General features: G+C 42.0%; 1 protein-coding gene across 2 annotated transcripts in view; it reads right to left on the bottom strand.

Moving 5' to 3' along the window:
- Positions 1–7,934: 7,934 nt before the first annotated feature.
- Positions 7,935–18,653, bottom strand: part of LOC147637568 (uncharacterized) — an 86,061-nt gene continuing 75,342 nt past the window's right edge. Inside the window, exon 5 of one of the 2 annotated variants that reach the window (XM_086799368.1) lies at positions 7,935–8,745. In XM_086799368.1, the coding sequence (XP_086655494.1) occupies positions 8,717–8,745 (29 nt within the window). In that variant the 3' untranslated portion in view covers positions 7,935–8,716. The remainder of the gene's footprint in view (positions 8,746–18,653) is intronic. The other variant, XM_086799365.1, reaches the window with a different exon arrangement.

Here is an 18,653-nt window from a genome sequence, read left to right as displayed (position 1 = left end):
TTTATTTTCATAGGAGCAACAAGGTTGTGTAAATTAAAGAAACAAGGTTGTGAGCAACAAGATTGCTATTTATTTCTTGTTGTTTTAATCTTTATTTGTTGCTTACAATCTAACATATATATTTATTAATCATGCAGTCTAGCTTTATTAATTCAGATGTCTTCAAAGAGAGGAAGAATATCAGTAATATTCACACAATGGAGGTGTTTAACAAGAGAGACGAATGAATGTAACTGGATTCCTGATCAGTATAGTAAGTTAAATTGGATTTTAATACGCCAAGTACTCGTGGAAATTTCAAGGTCAAGCTCAAAGATGTCACAGACTCCAACAAGCAATGGAAAGGTAGAATCATAGAGTTCAGGAGATGCACAAATGTTATGAGTACAATAACAGAGGCTTTCATTCAGAGGCTTTCATTCAACATGTTTATATGCACAAAGATATTTGAGTGCATCATAAATAACTTCCACAATGAAAGACATAAGCCTAACAGTAAGTTTATATCTCTGTGCTTTGTGTTCTTGTGCTTTGAGTCCATCCACTCTGCATGTTATAATATAAGCATGTTTGTTGCTTGTAGCTTTATATCCATCCACTCTGCATGAATGGCAGAATGTAGAATGTTTTAGTGGAAAGCTAAATGTTTTACATGCAGAGATAGGTGCCTTGATTTATGATAGCAAGAGTGTAAGTGAATTGGCATCTCAGAATGTTTACTTTTATGATTCAGTGTATGATGTGGAGAGACACAGTTTGGAGTATATTCCACTATCACCATTGTCTAGCCCCAGGAATGGTATAATCCTAGCTTAGACATGTCAGAAGCATATAGGGTAAAGATAAAAACTGATGTTCATGCTACCATGAAACCATCCACAGGCTCTAGAGATGTGCATCTAAGTTGGTTTGTACCATTTGGTTTGTTTGTATATTTGTTTACATCTTGTGAAGTAGTTAAGAAAACTAAGCTTACTTATCAATGATGCAAGTGCCCATCTGAGGATTGGATGACTCAGTTACTCGGTGAGTCATGGATTCTCAAGAGAACTCACCATGATGATATCATTGAGTGTAGAATTGCTGTGTAAGATGTTACCTTCAGGTAAGATTGCAGAATTACTGTGTCTGTTTGTTGATGGTTTTTATTCATAAGTACTTCATTGTAAGATATTGATTGTTGATTTTATGTTTTTATATTGGTTGTTTGTTTTTTTTACAGGTATTTCATTGCAAGATAAACTTTGTGCATTCGCTTCAAGTATAGGAGGTGGCGACTTCTACAAGGGGGTGGCTCAACTTGGACCAAGACATGCGAGATGCCACGCATTCAACACTCATTGATGTGAATATTCTTTGGGAGGGTTATGACCCTTTTAGTGTTAATGTAGAAAGTCATTGGCCCCTTAGCTTTTTGAGGCAGGAAATCCAACTCATGTCCAATGATCCCCCTTGTAATTTTTATTTTAAGTTGGATGGTAGGAAGGTTGGGAGTGAACATTGCAAAACATGCAAACAATGTATTGCTCCACACATCCTTGAAATTGTAGAGTCCATGTAATTCTTATTATTTCAAGTGAATACTCTGTTTCTCTAAAAGTGTTGTGAATTTTATTTTATTTCATTCTCATAAATTGTAGTGCTTTTTTTCAGTCTTCTGTGTTTCTAACCCATTAATATGTAAGAAAATAAAGATGAGTATGAGTAAGTACAATTGTAAATATAAGTATAAATATATATTTAAGTGTAAACAATAATATAATTAATTATCCTAGAAATATAAATATGGTTTATAATTTCTTATGTTTTAATGAAGTGTCATTAATTTTAAGTCTATGGATATAAGTATAAAAATGAATACAACTTTAAGTATATATTTAAGTGAAAATAATAATATAAGTAACTTTGTAAATAATAAAATATAAAAATAATATATAACAAGAAATAAAAGTATGATTTATTATTTATTATATTTTATTGAAGTGTAAAATATTAAACATAAAAAAATGGAAAAAAAATTAGTTTTCAAACTTTCATGTACATCTGACATGAAAGATATGGAATCTGGCATTTCTCTATTTTTTAAAGATATGGGCTCTATTATTTTATTGTCTTAAGCGATTTGGGCAAAGATATGACAAAAAGATCCATGTTACATGGATCTAGAATCCTAGCTCTCTCATTGGTCAGGCCAATCTTTTTTTATTCACTCCTTAAGGGGTTAAATGGAGAGTCCATATTTCTCCTAATGTCCCACTTTCATTGTGGGAAGTGAATGAATCTCCTTGCTTGGCCAACTTACTGGTAGAAACGCCTTTCTATAATCATGTCGTGGCCCCATTAAAGTGAAACCTATGCTCATCCACTATGTCATGGTCGAGGATGCACTTCGACCTAGTGAATCTCATGAGATAATAATTGACCCCCTCCTCATAATTCTCATCAATAATGTCTGTAAAAACATCATCCTCCTATAAGAAATCTATCAATGTATCAGAACGAAGTGGGCCTGCAAAGTAGGGGTTGTATGGGGATGTGGAAGGTGCACATGGGTCAACACCTGCTCAAACCAATGATCAGCCCATGCTGACATAGTACAATCTGTGTAGTTACCATCTATACATGACCCACAAAATCATGCAAAATGTTATGGGGTCTGTCGCCACATTGTGCTCCTAATGGAATGGAGTTGAAGAGTGCCTGTAAATCATGTGATGTGAGATCAATCACGCTAACATCCACACATCAAAAATGCCTCCTCATAACCCTAGCCTCATAGTAGGAATATGAAGATGCTGCACTTCTTGCCAAACCAATCCACCACCTAGGCTGCACGTCAAAATCTATTCGCATCATGCCAAAGCTGATAACGACAAAGAGCACATTTAACACCTGCTCTTGCTCCATCATGCTCAACCTTCCCATTCCTAGTCTTAAAGAAGCTCTTAAATTGCACACCACATCCATCCGCCGACCATACCCATTGCTATCGCCAAGTGATACCACACTCTTTCAAGAACGAATCGTGGAGAGAGAAGTAATGCTGCATAAAGTGTGCATCATGCAAGAAATAATCGTTGATGTAGAAGTGGTTCTCCCGAATGATAATGTGCAAATCTAGGATACTTTCCACTACAACCACATCAAACTCCACATGTCGGTAACATAGTACACCATGATCGCACAGAGGGAAGGGTTGTAAATTAATCAATTCTTACATAGAGTATGACATTAATTTTAAAATTAATCAATCTATTTTTTTTAAAAAATGTTACCTACTCAAAGAAGCAGTACTATGGATTGAATCTCTTGGTATGATGCAAATGTGTAGTTCTTTACAAAATCTACTACAAAGACAACTACACCTCTCTACCAGACATGCTCGAAACTATCAGTCCTACCACTTGGTAGTATGTGTATGTTGTATGTATGGATACACCTGCTTCCTAAAAATGCATGTGAATACTGCACATGGTATATGATGCTCCATAAGTTAAATTCTCGTAGACTGCCCACACCACCCTGATGCACAACATACTCATAGCATTGCCATCAGACCATCTTGGTCCACCATCTCTACCCTCGCAAGAGATCTACATGTGGTGCAAGTACCCCCCAGACAAGTGAGCTAATGATAAAGGGCATCTATATCTCGGGCTGTAGAGGGGTAGGTTGCCCATGGTATGGACATGTGAAAGCACGAGGTGTGTGCATTATCCCACATGCACATGGGATTCTAATAAGGGCCTTGCTCTTATAGCAATCAATTCATCTACACGAGCACATAGTACAGAGTGGATGAAATCTCTAGGGCTACATGGAAGTTGGGTATGTCTACATAAAACATCATAAAAGAGCTGAAATTGCACGTGGTAGAGCAAGACATGTGTCACACTGGCGTATCTCATGAACCACGGCTTACATGCCTCAAATGATTTTTGCCCAATCCTAACGTGGGGGAATGTAGCTACAAAAAGAGTATATAACTCTGTCTTGGTCATCTCTAGAAAGTAAGTGCCATGCTCAATGCACTGCTTTTTGGCAACTCTCTTGGGCAAAGCTTTCTTGAAAATTGGTGAGGCACAAGGATTTTCCTCCCAAATTTTTCTATCAAAATTCTCTATGGGATTGGTCTAACCTACAATCACGTCTAGGTGCTCGACCACTACTTGCCCACATAGAACCCCAAGATCATTAGCATCTAGACTGTGACTTCTACTAGACCCAACTCTACGTGTGTGTGGTGCTATGGAAAGGATGCGAGATGTGGCACTCACCTTACTTGCCATTTGTGCTATAGTTATGGCTGCCAAAATGGCACGTCGAGCTGCCAATGCATCCGTAGTATTCCTCATCTTGATTCATGCATAGGAACTATGCACACAAGACTACCATGCTAGCTCTTCTCTCTCTTTGACCTCCAATGTGGGAATGCGCCCTACACTCCGCCATGTCGAGATGCTCGATCAATGAAGTGAGCAAAATCGCTTGTGGTGAGGGTGTGAGATCCTTGAAATAGGGCTTTGAAGATTGCTTTGGCACGAAAATGTACCCCACCCTTGGATAGTTCTCTATGGGCACCTAGAGGTGGAGGGATAGGTTCTTGTGAAGGAGGAGGGAGCGGAGAAGGAGGTGGAGGTGGAGGTGGAGGTGGAGGATGGGTGGATTCTTGTGGAGGAGGGTATGAGGGAGGAGAAGGGGGTGGAGTGTGCTCAATATTTGGAGGGAGGGTCATGATTTAGAAATGAAGCCTCTTCCTCAAAATTGTGGTCTAGCAACCAAAAACATGTTCAATGGAAGGAGCAAGAACCGAAAGATAAGGCGGCCAAGAAGTTGGTGACAATGATGCAAGAATAACTTAAGATAAATGGTGCTAACTCTCCTAAGTTTCAATCGCAACATGATGCTATTTGGTGTAGCATTTGTAGCAAAAATCATATGGCAAATGAATGTCCCCCCAACAAGGGGCCATGAGGTATTATTGCCAATTACACAGGAGGGTGGACAACCATGCTACCCAAAAGTGCATATATGAAGCAAGGATAGCTCCGTCCCAAGGGCCACAACATCCCAAAGTCTAGTTCAAGGGCCAATGAAGCTTTCCCCAAAGAAAACTCCAACCACTAATTTTTCCTCAACAACAACCAAATGCAACACCATTGGCCGACATGGTCAAAAAATTGGGTGGAAGTGACTATGTGGATCAACATCTTGGAAGATATGAGAGAAGATAATTTCCCCATGTGTATGCAACAACAGAATATGTACCAAAATCAAAGGTGCACAAAGTTATTTGGTGTACACTTGTAGGAGGAATAATATGGCAAATAAATGTCCTTACTAAGGAGCCAAGAGATATTATTACATGTAATGGGATGCTACCCAAAACTACATGTAAAGCAAGGAGACATCTTGTAGCTCCATACCAAGAAAGCCCTTGCCAAGGGCCAATGAACCTAAGGGATATATATGCAAAACCCCAAAGAACACTTATCCCACTACTAAAATTTCATCACCAAATTGAACGCAACATGAGTAGCTAATATGCTTTGAGGAATTGGGCGGAAGTAGCCATGAGGATCCAAGGAAAGAAAGCAACATCTTATGCTATAATGGAAGATGATAGAGGAGGAGGTTTCCCCATGTAGACAACAATACAATATGTTCCCGTATGTTATTTTTTTCAACTAATATCTTGTTTTGTTTGTATTTTCCTAGTAGGAATTTGTTTCAAATAATACATGTTAAGAGATTAATGTTTTTACAAAAGCCTCCAAAAGCCACTTTTCCTTTGCTAGACTAGTATCAATCTTTTATTCTTGTTGACATGGCCAAAGTGTTGACTAGGTAAACATTGATCATGGTTTATGGGCTCTAGTGGTATGGGATGCCAAGGTTTGGGTGATGTACACGGTCGGTGTAGATCTAGCCTAAGGCTCAATCATGCTTCATTTGAAGCCATTTTAATCTAGCCAACAACTCCTTTGATTGTTCATTTTATGTATATGTTTGTGCATGATAGAGTTTAGGGGATTTCATGGATTTAGATAAGCCATACGGATGTAAGAGCCTAAATACTTTTGTGTGCATGCGTGCATGTGTATGCATGCATGCATGTATACACACGTATGGCAAGTAACAAGAGGAAGTAGGACATCCAATATAGAGAAGGAGAAGACGGGGTTAAATATATAGGAGAGAGTGGAGGGCATTACTTTCAATAAGTGCTAAACGCTTGACTCTTCCCTTATTTCTCTTCTAATTATTATTATTTGTGAAGAGCCAAAGAGAAACTGGGTAACTTCAAGTAAGTTCATTGCTCTCTTGGTTTATGGAACAATAGCTTAAGTTTGGCTTCTTCCTATGGATGCTTTCCTACACCATATTCCATATCTTTTGTGTAATGCACAACATTTCTTTGAGTTGGCCAACCCTAGTATTTCCTTTTGCTATTTTCTATGCTTCTATTTTAGGGCTTCAATCCAATATTATTCTTCTTATCTTTTTTTACTTGGCACATTTGGGATATTAAATGAAACAAACACCTATCCATGCTTTTGACATGTCCCCACCAGGACACTTGTGTACTTCTTTAATAATTCCTATGGTAACTTTTGACAATTACTTATGTCTAGTATCTATAATGTTCTATCATACTATCTAGTTTCATCAATTTTCTTGATGTACCAAAATTTCAAGGGTTACTAAGCCTTGGGTTTTTTTCACCCAAGAAATCAACATTCAGGTGTGTTGTTGCTCGAGGCAAAATCGACCTTAATCTTTGAACCTTGAGTGCATGCTCAAGGTTTTAGAAATTGGAGCACTTTCTCTCTCTTGCGTTTAACGGATCTCTTGCAAGTCTTTTTCTTACTTTGACATTCTTCTTTGGTTGTGAGTTTGTATTTATATGCATCTCTCTCTCTCTCTCTCTCTCTCTCTCTCTCTCTCTCTCTCTCTCTACTTTTTAGTCCTTTTTGTCTTACTTTTGATGAGACACCATCAGCTGTGTACTATGTTTTGGTCTCATAGGCCACTTTGGCCTTTCGCAGACGTTAATATATCTTTCTTTCTTTCTACATACATATATATGTGTGTATGTGTGCACGTGCATGCATGCGTGCATGCAGGTGTGCATGTATATATATACATGTGTGTGTGTGCGCGTGCATTCATGCATGTGTATATATGTATATATATACATATATATGTACGTACACACACACACACACACACACTTGTTTTAATAGTGAAACCACTGTCTCATTAAGAATGTACACACACACACACACACACATGTATACATGTGTGTATATACATGTATGTGTGTTATCCCACATGTATGTGTATATACATGTATGTGTGTTATCCTACATGCATCCACCCTCCCATAGAACCATGCCCAATTGGAAAGAGAGAGAGAGCCAATGGTTTTGTAAGAGCAAAGAGAGAGAGAGAGAGAGAGAGAGAGAGAGAGAGAGAGAGAGAGAGAGACAGACAGACCTTCAAAATAAATACAAGAAAGTCCCTATATGTTGCAGCTAAACCATATATAATAAGCGATAACTAAGTGCCCTTATCCATAAAGCCAAGTGATTAATGTATGGTACTGTGCAAAGCTTGTACTACTAGTAAGTGAGAATTGCTTTGCATGATAAACAAATTATGGATACACAATTTCAAATTTTAAAGGAGTTTTTGATTCTAACTTTGTAACTAGGTATCACTTCCAACTTATTATCTCTTTGACCTAACTCGTTGTAATCAATGTCTATTCAGCTAAGGACACTCCATATATGCATTTGTATATTTCTTATATGCAAGTGCAAGGCTTGCATGGACTATAGATCTTGATTTCCTTGTATTGAGTTCTAGCCACAATCAGATTAGGAAGCTGCATCTTTGGTATCTCTATCATTGAAGCATAGAGAAGGTATAGACACACATCAATACAACTTGTTTCAATTTCAATCTTCCCCATATGTAGAGATGATTGTAGGAAAACGTTTTGTGTGATCTATCTACCAAGCTTGTCAGAAGAATGAACCCAAGTGCTTGCCTCATCTCCAAAAATTGGCTCTTAAAAGATGCATCACATCCTCAATGCCACATAAATCTAGATCTTCCTAAAAACCAAGTGTGGTTGACTACAAGATTTTTTTGGCATGCATAGCTCTTTGTTGTACGTATCATGCCAAGCTCATGCAACCATCATATAGATATGATTGACATTTTACTTGGGTAGCATAGGAACACGCAAAACAAAGCTAGCACCCACAATTAATTGTGGCAAGGAGAAGAAAAGCTCACAGTATAATTCCTAATGGGTCCCTTTGGAAGTGGATTCCCATACCTACCTTCTTAAACAAGTAGTAATTATTTTTAATTCCAATGTCCAAAGTTGGCAATGCATTTAACCCCCAGCATCTTAAGATTTTTAGCATGTGCACTTATGAAGGACCCATTTTCTTCAAAGGATACAAACCATGTACAACTGTGTTAGTAAGGAAAGCAGCCAACTTGATAGATACAGAAGGGTCATGACACATACAACAATGGACATGCTTCTTATAACGAGGCACAAACCTCAATCAATCAATACCTTCTCTTACAAGAATAGGACTACATGCAATCTATCCACTATGAATTTGGGCTGATTTCTTCTTGGTTTCAACTCCAAGCCTGTTGTATTCTGATTCCAACATTTTTTGTTCATCTCCTACCTTTTTTTCTTTTTCTTTCTTTTGCCTGCCAAGTTCAAGTCTTTGTATTAAGCAAGCACTGCAATCATACCTATGTAGTTCCTTTTTTCTAGTGTGAATTAACGAAATTTAGAAACCTTAAGACTTGATAGAAACACAAGGTACTTCACAAGCTTTTGTACATACATCTCAAGATCTTTTGCCCCCAAAAAGAGACTTCTATTGAAGTAAAATCAAATCATACAAAGGGAGATCTCAACCAATCCCGGATAGTATGGGGATACTATGCTGCCATAAAATCCCGGTAAGAGTGGAGCGGGCCCAAGTGGCCAAAAGAGTCAGTTGCTCATGCTTGGACAAACCCAGAGAGTTCCCACTCTTAGGCCTCACTAGGAGGCGTATGAACCTAGCATTACGCATAGTGTAGCTGAAGAAAGGTATGCTCCTCATGGGGTTAGTCACATTAGTCCATTCCCACCCACCAGGGTCTCTCTCTGGGTTTGTCCAAGCATGAGCAACCTAGTATTACCCATAGTGTAGCTGAAGAAAGGTATGCTCCTCATGGAGTTAGTCACATTACTCCATTCCCACCCACCAGGGTCCAATGTAGATATCTGATATGGCATCCACCATACAGCTATAGGCACTACGAAAAATGAGTAATCATCGAGCAACCTGAGTAACCTGGTGTTATGCATTGTGGAGCTGAAGAAAGGTATGCTCCTCATGGGGTTAGTCACATCAGTCCATTCCCACCCACCAAGCAGGGTCCCACTGTAGATATCTGATAGGGCATCCACCATATAGCCACAGGCACTACGAAAAATGAGTAACCATCGCTGGGGAAGGGTCAGTATACCAACGCTTCCTAGAGCGACCCAGTACTCTCACTGGACCCTGTGATACAACTTTTATCCTAATGGATATGCTTCTCACTACCCTCACTCCATGAATGAGCCATGAACGAGAAAGAGATAAGAGGAGATTACAACCCTGTGATGCCCAACAAACTGAGATTCAAAAAAGATTCCTTTTCCAGTTTTTGGACAAATTTAATCCTCTTCCTAGTCATCGAGTATGAGGATAAGAGATACATGCCTCTAACGAAATGAGATACAGATACATAGAGACAAACTCATGAGACATTGGGAGACTAAAGTATCATAGTTACACTTGCATGTTTTCTTCAGAGCATAGGTCAATGCAGAGCTTGAGGGTTGCTCCAGAAACAAAAGACTAGATGATGGGACATCCTCATTGCAACAGCCGGATGGCTAGCTGCATCCAGGTGCCAACACGTGTTAGACACAGTGCAACAAAAAGACCTAAGATGTGAATCAGACACCCCAACAAGAAACGTATGTTGTTTGACCTCATTGAGTGTCTATAGAGGAGATTGTCACACAAACAAGGATCAAGCATCTCACGAGCCACTCTAGTGATTCTCGTTTTCTCTTTATCCTTTTTTTTTGTGGGTAGGAATTAAGATGTGCCGCATTCTATCACAGTACTACTACCCATTATGTACTACTACACTTTGGTTTTATAGTTCAATAAGCCAATTCAGCCCCGTGTAGACATTACTGCACCATCTCTCTCTCTCTACCTAATTTCCATGTCTTCCCACTCACGCCACGAGCTGACAACTTGCCACCTCTTTTTCTGCCTCAAAAGCTATTACGGTTTCCCTCCGACCCTACTAGCTTATCAATTATCATTATCACCAGCATCACTTTTCCTAGGAACATGGCCTGCCTTACAACTTGTGTACTTTACTAGCCCCAATCAACACCATTTCCATGCTCACAAAAAACTCATCCCTTCTCAGCCAGGCAATTTGTAGCCATCAAGGGTGCCCGGATAGGTGAAACTCTATTAATTTAGGGTTGCGCATGTAGAGAGTGAGAGAGAGAGATGACAAAGCTCAAGAGAGAGAAAGTATTGTAGGACTCAATAATGGTTTATTGATTGATGTTGAAACCCTTCACAAGTACATGCTTTTGTAGGCTAGTAGCCTTATCTTTTGACCCATAGAAATCACACACACACACACTTTTTTTTTTTTTTTTTTGGGGTGAAAGCACTGTTCTGTTTATTAATTAAATGTACAAAGGAGTGTGTCTCACTACAAGACAGAGACTACTCAGAAGCAGTGATAAAACACCTCTAATTGATTGTAAGGAAGCTCTCCAAGATCATGGCAATCTTGAAGAGACACAAGAAGAGATCTCCTGAAGTAAGTGAAGCAAGAGAAATCAGTAGTATGAAAGATAAGATGATTCCGGGCCGTGTAGATGGTCCATAGAGCCCAGAATCTCATCCAAGTAAGAAAGGGTGTATAATCTGGTAATGGTGGTGAAACTATGGAAAACAGCCACCGAATCTTTGACCTGGAAATCTGATGCGTAAACGTGTTGAGAGATTGTCGAGGAACAGACAAGCAGAGGGGCAAAACCATAGCATGTGGGGGATTGTTTCCTGTGTTCGAGAGCATCTTCTACAATCCGGTGATGCGATGCGCCTACGAGGTAAGAAAACCCCAACCGGCAATGCTCCCACCACACATCTCCATAGAAAGACCTTTTTGCTTAAGAGAGACACTACTTTTCCAAATACGTGAGAGCACATCACGCCACCACCTTTGAGGCTTGTTTAGATGCCATAAGCGATTGCCATGTTGCTAAATCCATGGGGTGGGGGGGGGGGGGGGGGGGGGGGGGTTGGGGTTGCAATAACAAGTGATATGCTTTCGCAGCAGAAAGTAAAGGCATAGGAAAAGGGCGCAGTTCAGGCCTCCCTGGAACAAATGACCAATCATCTAGTCTCCCTTGGGTATCAAGAGGAGGCACAGGCTGTAATGGGGCAAGCAATTCCACTGGTGTATTCCAAATCTGCCTATGATACATACCCAATCCAAGTTGTTGACTCACTTCGAGGCTCTAAAGCGGCCAGAGGCTCTTGAAGAGGACACACAGTCTGTAATGGGGCAAACAATTCCACTAGTGTATTCCAAATATGCCTATGATGCATACCCAATCCAAGTTGTTGCCTCACTTCAGGGAAGGAAAGTAGCATGCCATGCATATCAACCACATCATCTATGCTCTGCAATCCATGTGCATGAAGGAAATAAGATCTACGAGGCTCTAAAGCGGCCAAAGGCTCTTGAAACACCTTGCTCCAATGAATGTTTTCGAGACGCAAGGAATTACCGATTGATTGTTGCTGCCCATTCCAATGTAGATATTCTAGAATAACTTGCCGGGATTCGTCCTCTAAACTTTCCAAAAAAACTCTCTTTGTAACAAATAGACCAATGCCCAAAAGCTTGGGTTTGCATGACTATCACCAAGTGAGAAAGCATGATGGCCCAAGGTTGTCGTTGACGTAGAAATTCCAATATAAGGGTGCTTTTTCGAGCAATGAGATGCAGATGAATATTAAGTATGTTGAGTCCACCATGCATCTTTGGAGTGCAATCCAATTCCTTCTTGAGAAGATGGAGAGGCTTTCAATCCATACTTGTGCGCCAAAGACAATCTAAGGCCTTTGACATAAACACATCCAAATTTGATTTTGTCCAAGGCAATAATGGCAAGAGAATTTGAACATACACAATGAGAATGGATTGTACAATTCTCAGACGCACATGCAAGGGCCATATAGCTTCCAGTAGTTGAGTTTCTGGAGCACCCATTGCCTTTCTTGCTTAAGGGAAACATGCCAATCAATAGGATATCCCAAGTGTCTTACAATTTCTGTGGGTGGGAAAATCTGCCCTAGCCATAGAACACTATGCCAATCACAGTAGTTCAGGGGCAAGAGCTTGGATTTCTGAAATTCACAGAAAGGGCAGCGGCCAATCCATATAGATGCAAGGCATCCATGATATTTTGAAGATCTGTTGGCATGTTTTTGGGGAAGGAGTCATCGGCATACGCCTGATTGACAAAGTCTCTTCCTCCAGGTATGGTGATGCCATGTAAGCTGCCATTCTCTACTAGCTTACCTATGTATAATAGCATTGGATGCGTTGCAATAGCATAAAGAAGAGCACTAAGTGGACAGCCCTGTCTAACAGAACGACCCATCATCTAGGGCATAGATAAATCATTCTCAATAATGCATTGTGCTTGGCCATCCTCATAAAGCCAGTAGATGACATTCTTCATTTTATTGCCAAACCCCATCCTTTCCATGACCAAGGCTACAAAATCCCAAAGGATTGCATCAAAAGCCTTTTAAATATCAATTTGCATGCTAAGCACATCTTGGTTTGTATATTTAGCATACTCAATACCCACATAAGCATTTGCAATGTTATCCATGATTTGTCGGCGTGGCACAAAGCCATATTGCCTCGGGTGAAAACCATAAAAAAGAACGTCTTTGATGCGGTTGACAATCATTTTGGCTACCAATTTGTAGATCATAGGCATGAGTGTGATTGGGCACTAGTTTGATGAGCAGATGTAGTAGGCCTTCCTTCCAGCATGAAGGGAGATGGCCAGTAACCCAAAACCGATTGATCATAAATAATAGTTGATTTTTTAAGAGATCCCAATAAGCCACAAAGAATTCCACATTGAGACCATCCCAACCTGGGGATTTCCATTTACCGAGAGAACGCATTGCAAAATCCAATTCCTCCATGGTAAAAGAAGACTCCATTTGTTGTACTTGGCAAGCAGTCATAATCGGATTAACAAGATCAAGCATGGCATTCCGAGCATCCATGACTTGCTGATTTGGTGACGTAGGCGTAGCAAAGAGGCTCTGAAAGTGAGTATGGACTTTCACACACACACACACACTATACGAATGACACATGGCACACTTATCCTATCCTCTCATAAAAGGGTGTTCACACCTTAAGAAGGTATTCACACACATTGAGCCCCGAATCCTAACAAACTCCACTTTCACACACTGGATCAGTGGAATGCCACTTGTCTTGTGTTGGTGGAACTCCACTTCCACACACTGGATCAGTGGAATGCCACTTGTCCCGTGGGAACCCCACTTTAGTGGACCAAAGGAGAGTGGACCAGTGGGGTTCAGTGGTGTCTCGTGGCAATCCCCAAGGGCCATCCAACTCAACTGGCACCCATCACTTATTCCACTACTGGCGCTGGCGCAAGTCACTGTGGGATACTCTCCACAGCATCAGTGGAATGCCACTTGTGTTGTGTTGGTGGAACTCCACTTTCACACACCTGATCAGTGGAATGCCACTTGTCCCGTGGGAACCCCACTTTAGTGGACCAGAGAAGAGTGGACCAGTGGGGTTCAATGGTGTCTCGTGGGAATCCTCAAGGACCATCCAACTCAAGTGGCAAGAATCAGTTATTCCACCGCAAGACACTACTGGCGCTGGCGCAAGTCACTGTGCGATACTCTCCACAGCACCACCTACCTGATTCCACCTACTGACACTCCAGGCTAAAAGAACTCTCTAGAGTGGGGAGCAAGAGCCATCAAATCTTGTAGTCCTCTCTCTATTGACATTGAGTCATTGATGTACCAGTCAAAGAGTGTTGCACCTAGAGTCTTCCATTTGGCTTCTAGCAAGCCTGTGTCGGCCTACCTCACTATGACCACTACAGAGTGACCACTACGTGTGCATTGAGTAGCCTTGTAACAGAGTGAGTGGTTAATGGAATGATTTCTGAGAGAGGTGCACTTCTATGTGTCTTGTCATTATCTGCATTATTCGATGTGTGAGAAAGCTTCTTGTGTTAACCTACGTGATCTCCTTGTCGTGACTCTCGGAAATATTGTCTAGAGAGAACATATTGTCTAGAGAGAACCATCCACTCTTTAGTGTGCCAGGCAACCATGCTTGCTACAAATACACTCAAATTTGGCAATCTTGGTGGGACTCTCGAAACTTTGGAGTCCTTGTTATCTTGTCTCTGTGTACCCTCTAACCTGGTCAGCCCAATCAAGAGTCCCCTCTCAATGCGCTACTATAGCCATAAGGGGAGCTGATGACACGGACCAGTGTGTTGGTGGCCCACTTACCTGCCTACATCGGTGATTACACGGTTCACCAATGGGTGATGCAGAGGCCTTGTCTCGGTCCACTCAGCAAAAAGATCCAAGAGAGCAAGCCAACGACTACCTTGCTCATGTTCCAGAAGTTGGCATCCCAATTGGAAAAAACATGTCACATGTTCGAGAGTGACAGGAGCTCCATGCACTTCACTACCACTGCATATGATCTAGTCACCTAGTTGAAGAGGGAGTTGGAAGGACCAAAAGTCCCAAAATGAGGAAAGTACTCTCACCCAATTGAAGAACTAAAGACCCAGCAAGAGGCCAAGAAAGGATTGTGGTACACCTTGCGTCAGTCCCCCGAGTACACCACCCATGAGTGCCCTAGACAACAGTACTGCTCATTTTGTGAGAAACATGGGCATGACAATAATGACTGCTATTCTGAAGGGATTCTGCCAACTCCACCAGCAGCAACAGTTCCCCAGCCTTGCTCCGACACCTCCACTCAAGCCTCATACTCACTGCCTTTGCTAAGATTTTGTAAGCAGGTCCAAGCAAAGTTATGGGCCTCCATTGTTTAATATTGGTCTCGTCCCCAGCTTTCGGGACAAGGTGGATAAGACCCTCCGTGAGAAAAGGAGGCATCATACTAGTACACCAGAGTAGTAGTAACATCGTCACCAATGTAATCCCAAAACTTCAAATAGAAGGATGGAGAGATACTAGCATCCCCTAGGCATTTGCCTTTCGAGAGGGCCTGCAAAGCATGTCTCAGCTCATCCTTTGAAAAGGGGGCATCCAAAGAGGTGCACATATCATCTGTAATAAGCTTGGGCATACGCTCCTAGACTTTCTGTTGTGCAACATATCTATCCAAAGAATGGGCCTCCACAGAGAGCAAGATCTGATAAAAATTTGAGGCAATACTCCTCACCTTATTTGGATCAGTGTGAAATTCTCCTTGAGAATCCTGTAGGCATCTCAAACTGTCCCTACTGTGCATAGGTCCAGCGCTGAGAAAAATGGTTTGTTGCATCTACCACCCATTTGTGTGTCCAAAATGCCTGATTAGCATGAAATGAAAACTCAGCCCGCCTATCCATGGCCACTTGTAACTCAGCTCTAATAGTGGACGAGAAATATGGGATCCAAGGGCTTCTCATGTTCCCTCTGAAGTGCAGCCAACCTACGTTTGATAGCTCGCTCCTCGTCTAGAGCCTCTTCTTTCTTGGCCAAAGCAACAGAGTTAATAGTGCTAGCTAGTCCTTGTCAAGGCCAAGGCAAGTCTCTCCCGGGGGTCAAGATCATCACAAAGCCTCCAAATCTCTCTAACCTCCCATGAGGTCTCTGCATCCTCGTAGAGAGAATTTGCATTGCGAACACGAGGTACACCCTTTTGTCTCCCAAGTTCCCTGGGCAGTGATCTGATTTGGTAATACCAAGTAAGATGGCAATAGAACCTCCTCTATCCAGGCCCTAGTCATCCACATAAAATCTATCCAACCGTGCAAAGATGCATCCCCGTTTCTACGGTTATGCCATGAATAAGATAGAGAGTTAGGCATCGTCTGGAAATCATCCTCTGTCCAACAATCCCTGCCATAGAAGGAGAGTATGAATCTCTCCCACGAGGCTCTCTCCAAAGGGTGTGTTCTACCTTCACAGCCACCCTTTTCGTCAAAGGGCTGCTCAACCATGTTGAAGTCTCCTCCAACAATCCAATGATCAACCTGGGGGGTGCCCCAAAGGGCCACCCTCTCTCCCCGCACATTAGGCACACAAATATTCAAGATACCCAACTTTTGTGCCTCCTCCATAACCATAATCCACTATACTCTAGCCAGTATGATAACACCATGGCCAATAACATGAGGCAAAAGTGACGATGACATTGAGATGCATACCCCACCTTTGGTCCCCTGTGCACAGGACCAAGAAGTGTGTCCAGAAAGGATCTTACCAGTTTTACCACACTGAAGCATATCCAATTTGTGCTCCTATAGGAGCAACACGTCCATAGGTCCACCTGTAACGGCAAGGTGGAGCTGATCCTTAACAAGGCGCTTCCTACTGCTAGTGGGAATCCTCCCTAGACCATGCACATTCCATGAGATAATCTGCATGGTAAAGAATCGAGACCTAAGAAATCGCTTGGCCGGGAGTCTAAACCTGCCTTCCATAATGCTGGAGGAGGGGGTATCCTTGGAGCAAAGTCCAATGTCAGCATGTTCACTCTGTCCTGGACTCTGCACAGTCTCTGTATATGTGCGTGCAATGCATGGGTGCCTTGCAAGGCATCGTGGCATATATTTTGTTGTACATCCCGGCAAGGCCTCGTAAGATGGCAACGTGTCCTATGCATCCATACCAAGTGCATCCTACATATTGTCCATACCAAGCAAGGAGGACTCAACATAGTCATCCTGCCCAATTGCAACATCCTTCTGCAAGGATGACTCCGCAAATTCATCACCTTAACCCAACACATCATCACTGTGTACATTGTCTTTGGGAGGGGCATCATCTTGTGCCCCAGCGTTCTCACCTGGAGGGCAGCAATGAGAGACGACCCGCCAAACGTCAGGTAGACTTGACCAATGCCGGGTCTGTCACCAGATTGGCCACTTTGTGTAGGATTGCCCTAGGGTTAGGGATCATAGGAGGCGGCGCAAACGTGCTCCTCAAGCGAAAGCCTAATGCTCTGCCTCGGCCAGCCTTTCGCCAAGAGTAGGTCTCAAAAGCAACCAAAATCCTCAAAGGACTCACTGTCACGAGCCAACACGATAACCCTAGGAACAGCATCAGACGAGGCTAACTACCTAGGCAACAAAAGTGGGAAATCAGGGATGGTGGAAACCTGTAGGACCAGCACAAAGGCTGCCCAATTGGCCTCTAAAAATGGCCAATAAGCATGAGGAAGACCTAGGAACCTAAGAGTAATAGGGTAATGGTTTCGGTCTTCTTCAACAGGGTCGAAGTAGCCAGTGTAGGGTAGGAAGAAAATCTTCCTTGGAAGGGACTGCCCTTGAGCACTTCAGAGGCTGCCTCCTCTGCGTCAAAGTCTACTTGGAATAATCCTCTTCCAAGTAGCCTTACATCTCTAAAATGGAGTGCAAAGTGGGAAGGCAACAACACCGCTAGTCTTGGTGGATATGGGAGGGGTGAGAGCCAATGATAAGTGTCATCTTGGAGTCTTTCTCAATTTCGTTGAAGAGAGTCGCAAGCTCGTATTGTGAAAACTAGATGGTTCACCCGCGGCCGAAGGGAATTGATTAGCCATGATGCTGATTGGAGAAAAAAAAGTCAACAGGAGCCCTGATTAAGAGTAATCCATTCCTGAGAAGACGGAGGAAAGGGCAGCAACAAGGAGGGAGGCGGAGGGGAAAGCAGGAAGCGGAGGAAAGGGCAGTGAAGAGGACAAGGGCAGTGCAGGCAGCAGAGGAAAGGGTAATGTGGGCCAGCAGAGAATGGAGTGTAGCGCTTAGGTATGGGGAGCTCAACGATCTGAACTTGCTTTATTCAGTTGTGTTATCTTCACTTTATGTAGATCACTTGTTTTACAGGCCTTCACAGATTTTTACATGGTTGAGCTCACTGGTATGTCCGGCATGGTTGGCATTTCTTGAAGATATTTGAAGGTCCATAGATAACTCATTTTTACAGGCCTTCAAAGATCTTCAGGAAATGCCAATGATGCTGGACACATCAGTGAGCTCAACCACTTCCAAGTTCCCAGCCTCCTCTGTGCAGAATCTGTTGAAGGGAACCAAGGTCGGTGACACATGTATCTAGTTCACTTTTCTTTTGTTTCCATGATCATGCTATCTCATGGAAGTATTGTAACATTGTTTGGGTCTTTTGTAGATGCTTAATATAACTCTCTCTCTCTCTCTCTCTCTCTCTCTCTCTCTCTCTCTCTCTCGGGATCCTGACCTTTCACCTTCTAGCAGAAAG

Source organism: Cibotium barometz, chromosome 6 (genome assembly GCF_041138505.1).
Source record: "Cibotium barometz isolate CiBa-2024 chromosome 6, ASM4113850v1, whole genome shotgun sequence".
Taxonomy (NCBI): domain Eukaryota; kingdom Viridiplantae; phylum Streptophyta; class Polypodiopsida; order Cyatheales; family Cibotiaceae; genus Cibotium; species Cibotium barometz.
This window is presented reverse-complemented; position numbering and strand designations above follow the sequence as displayed.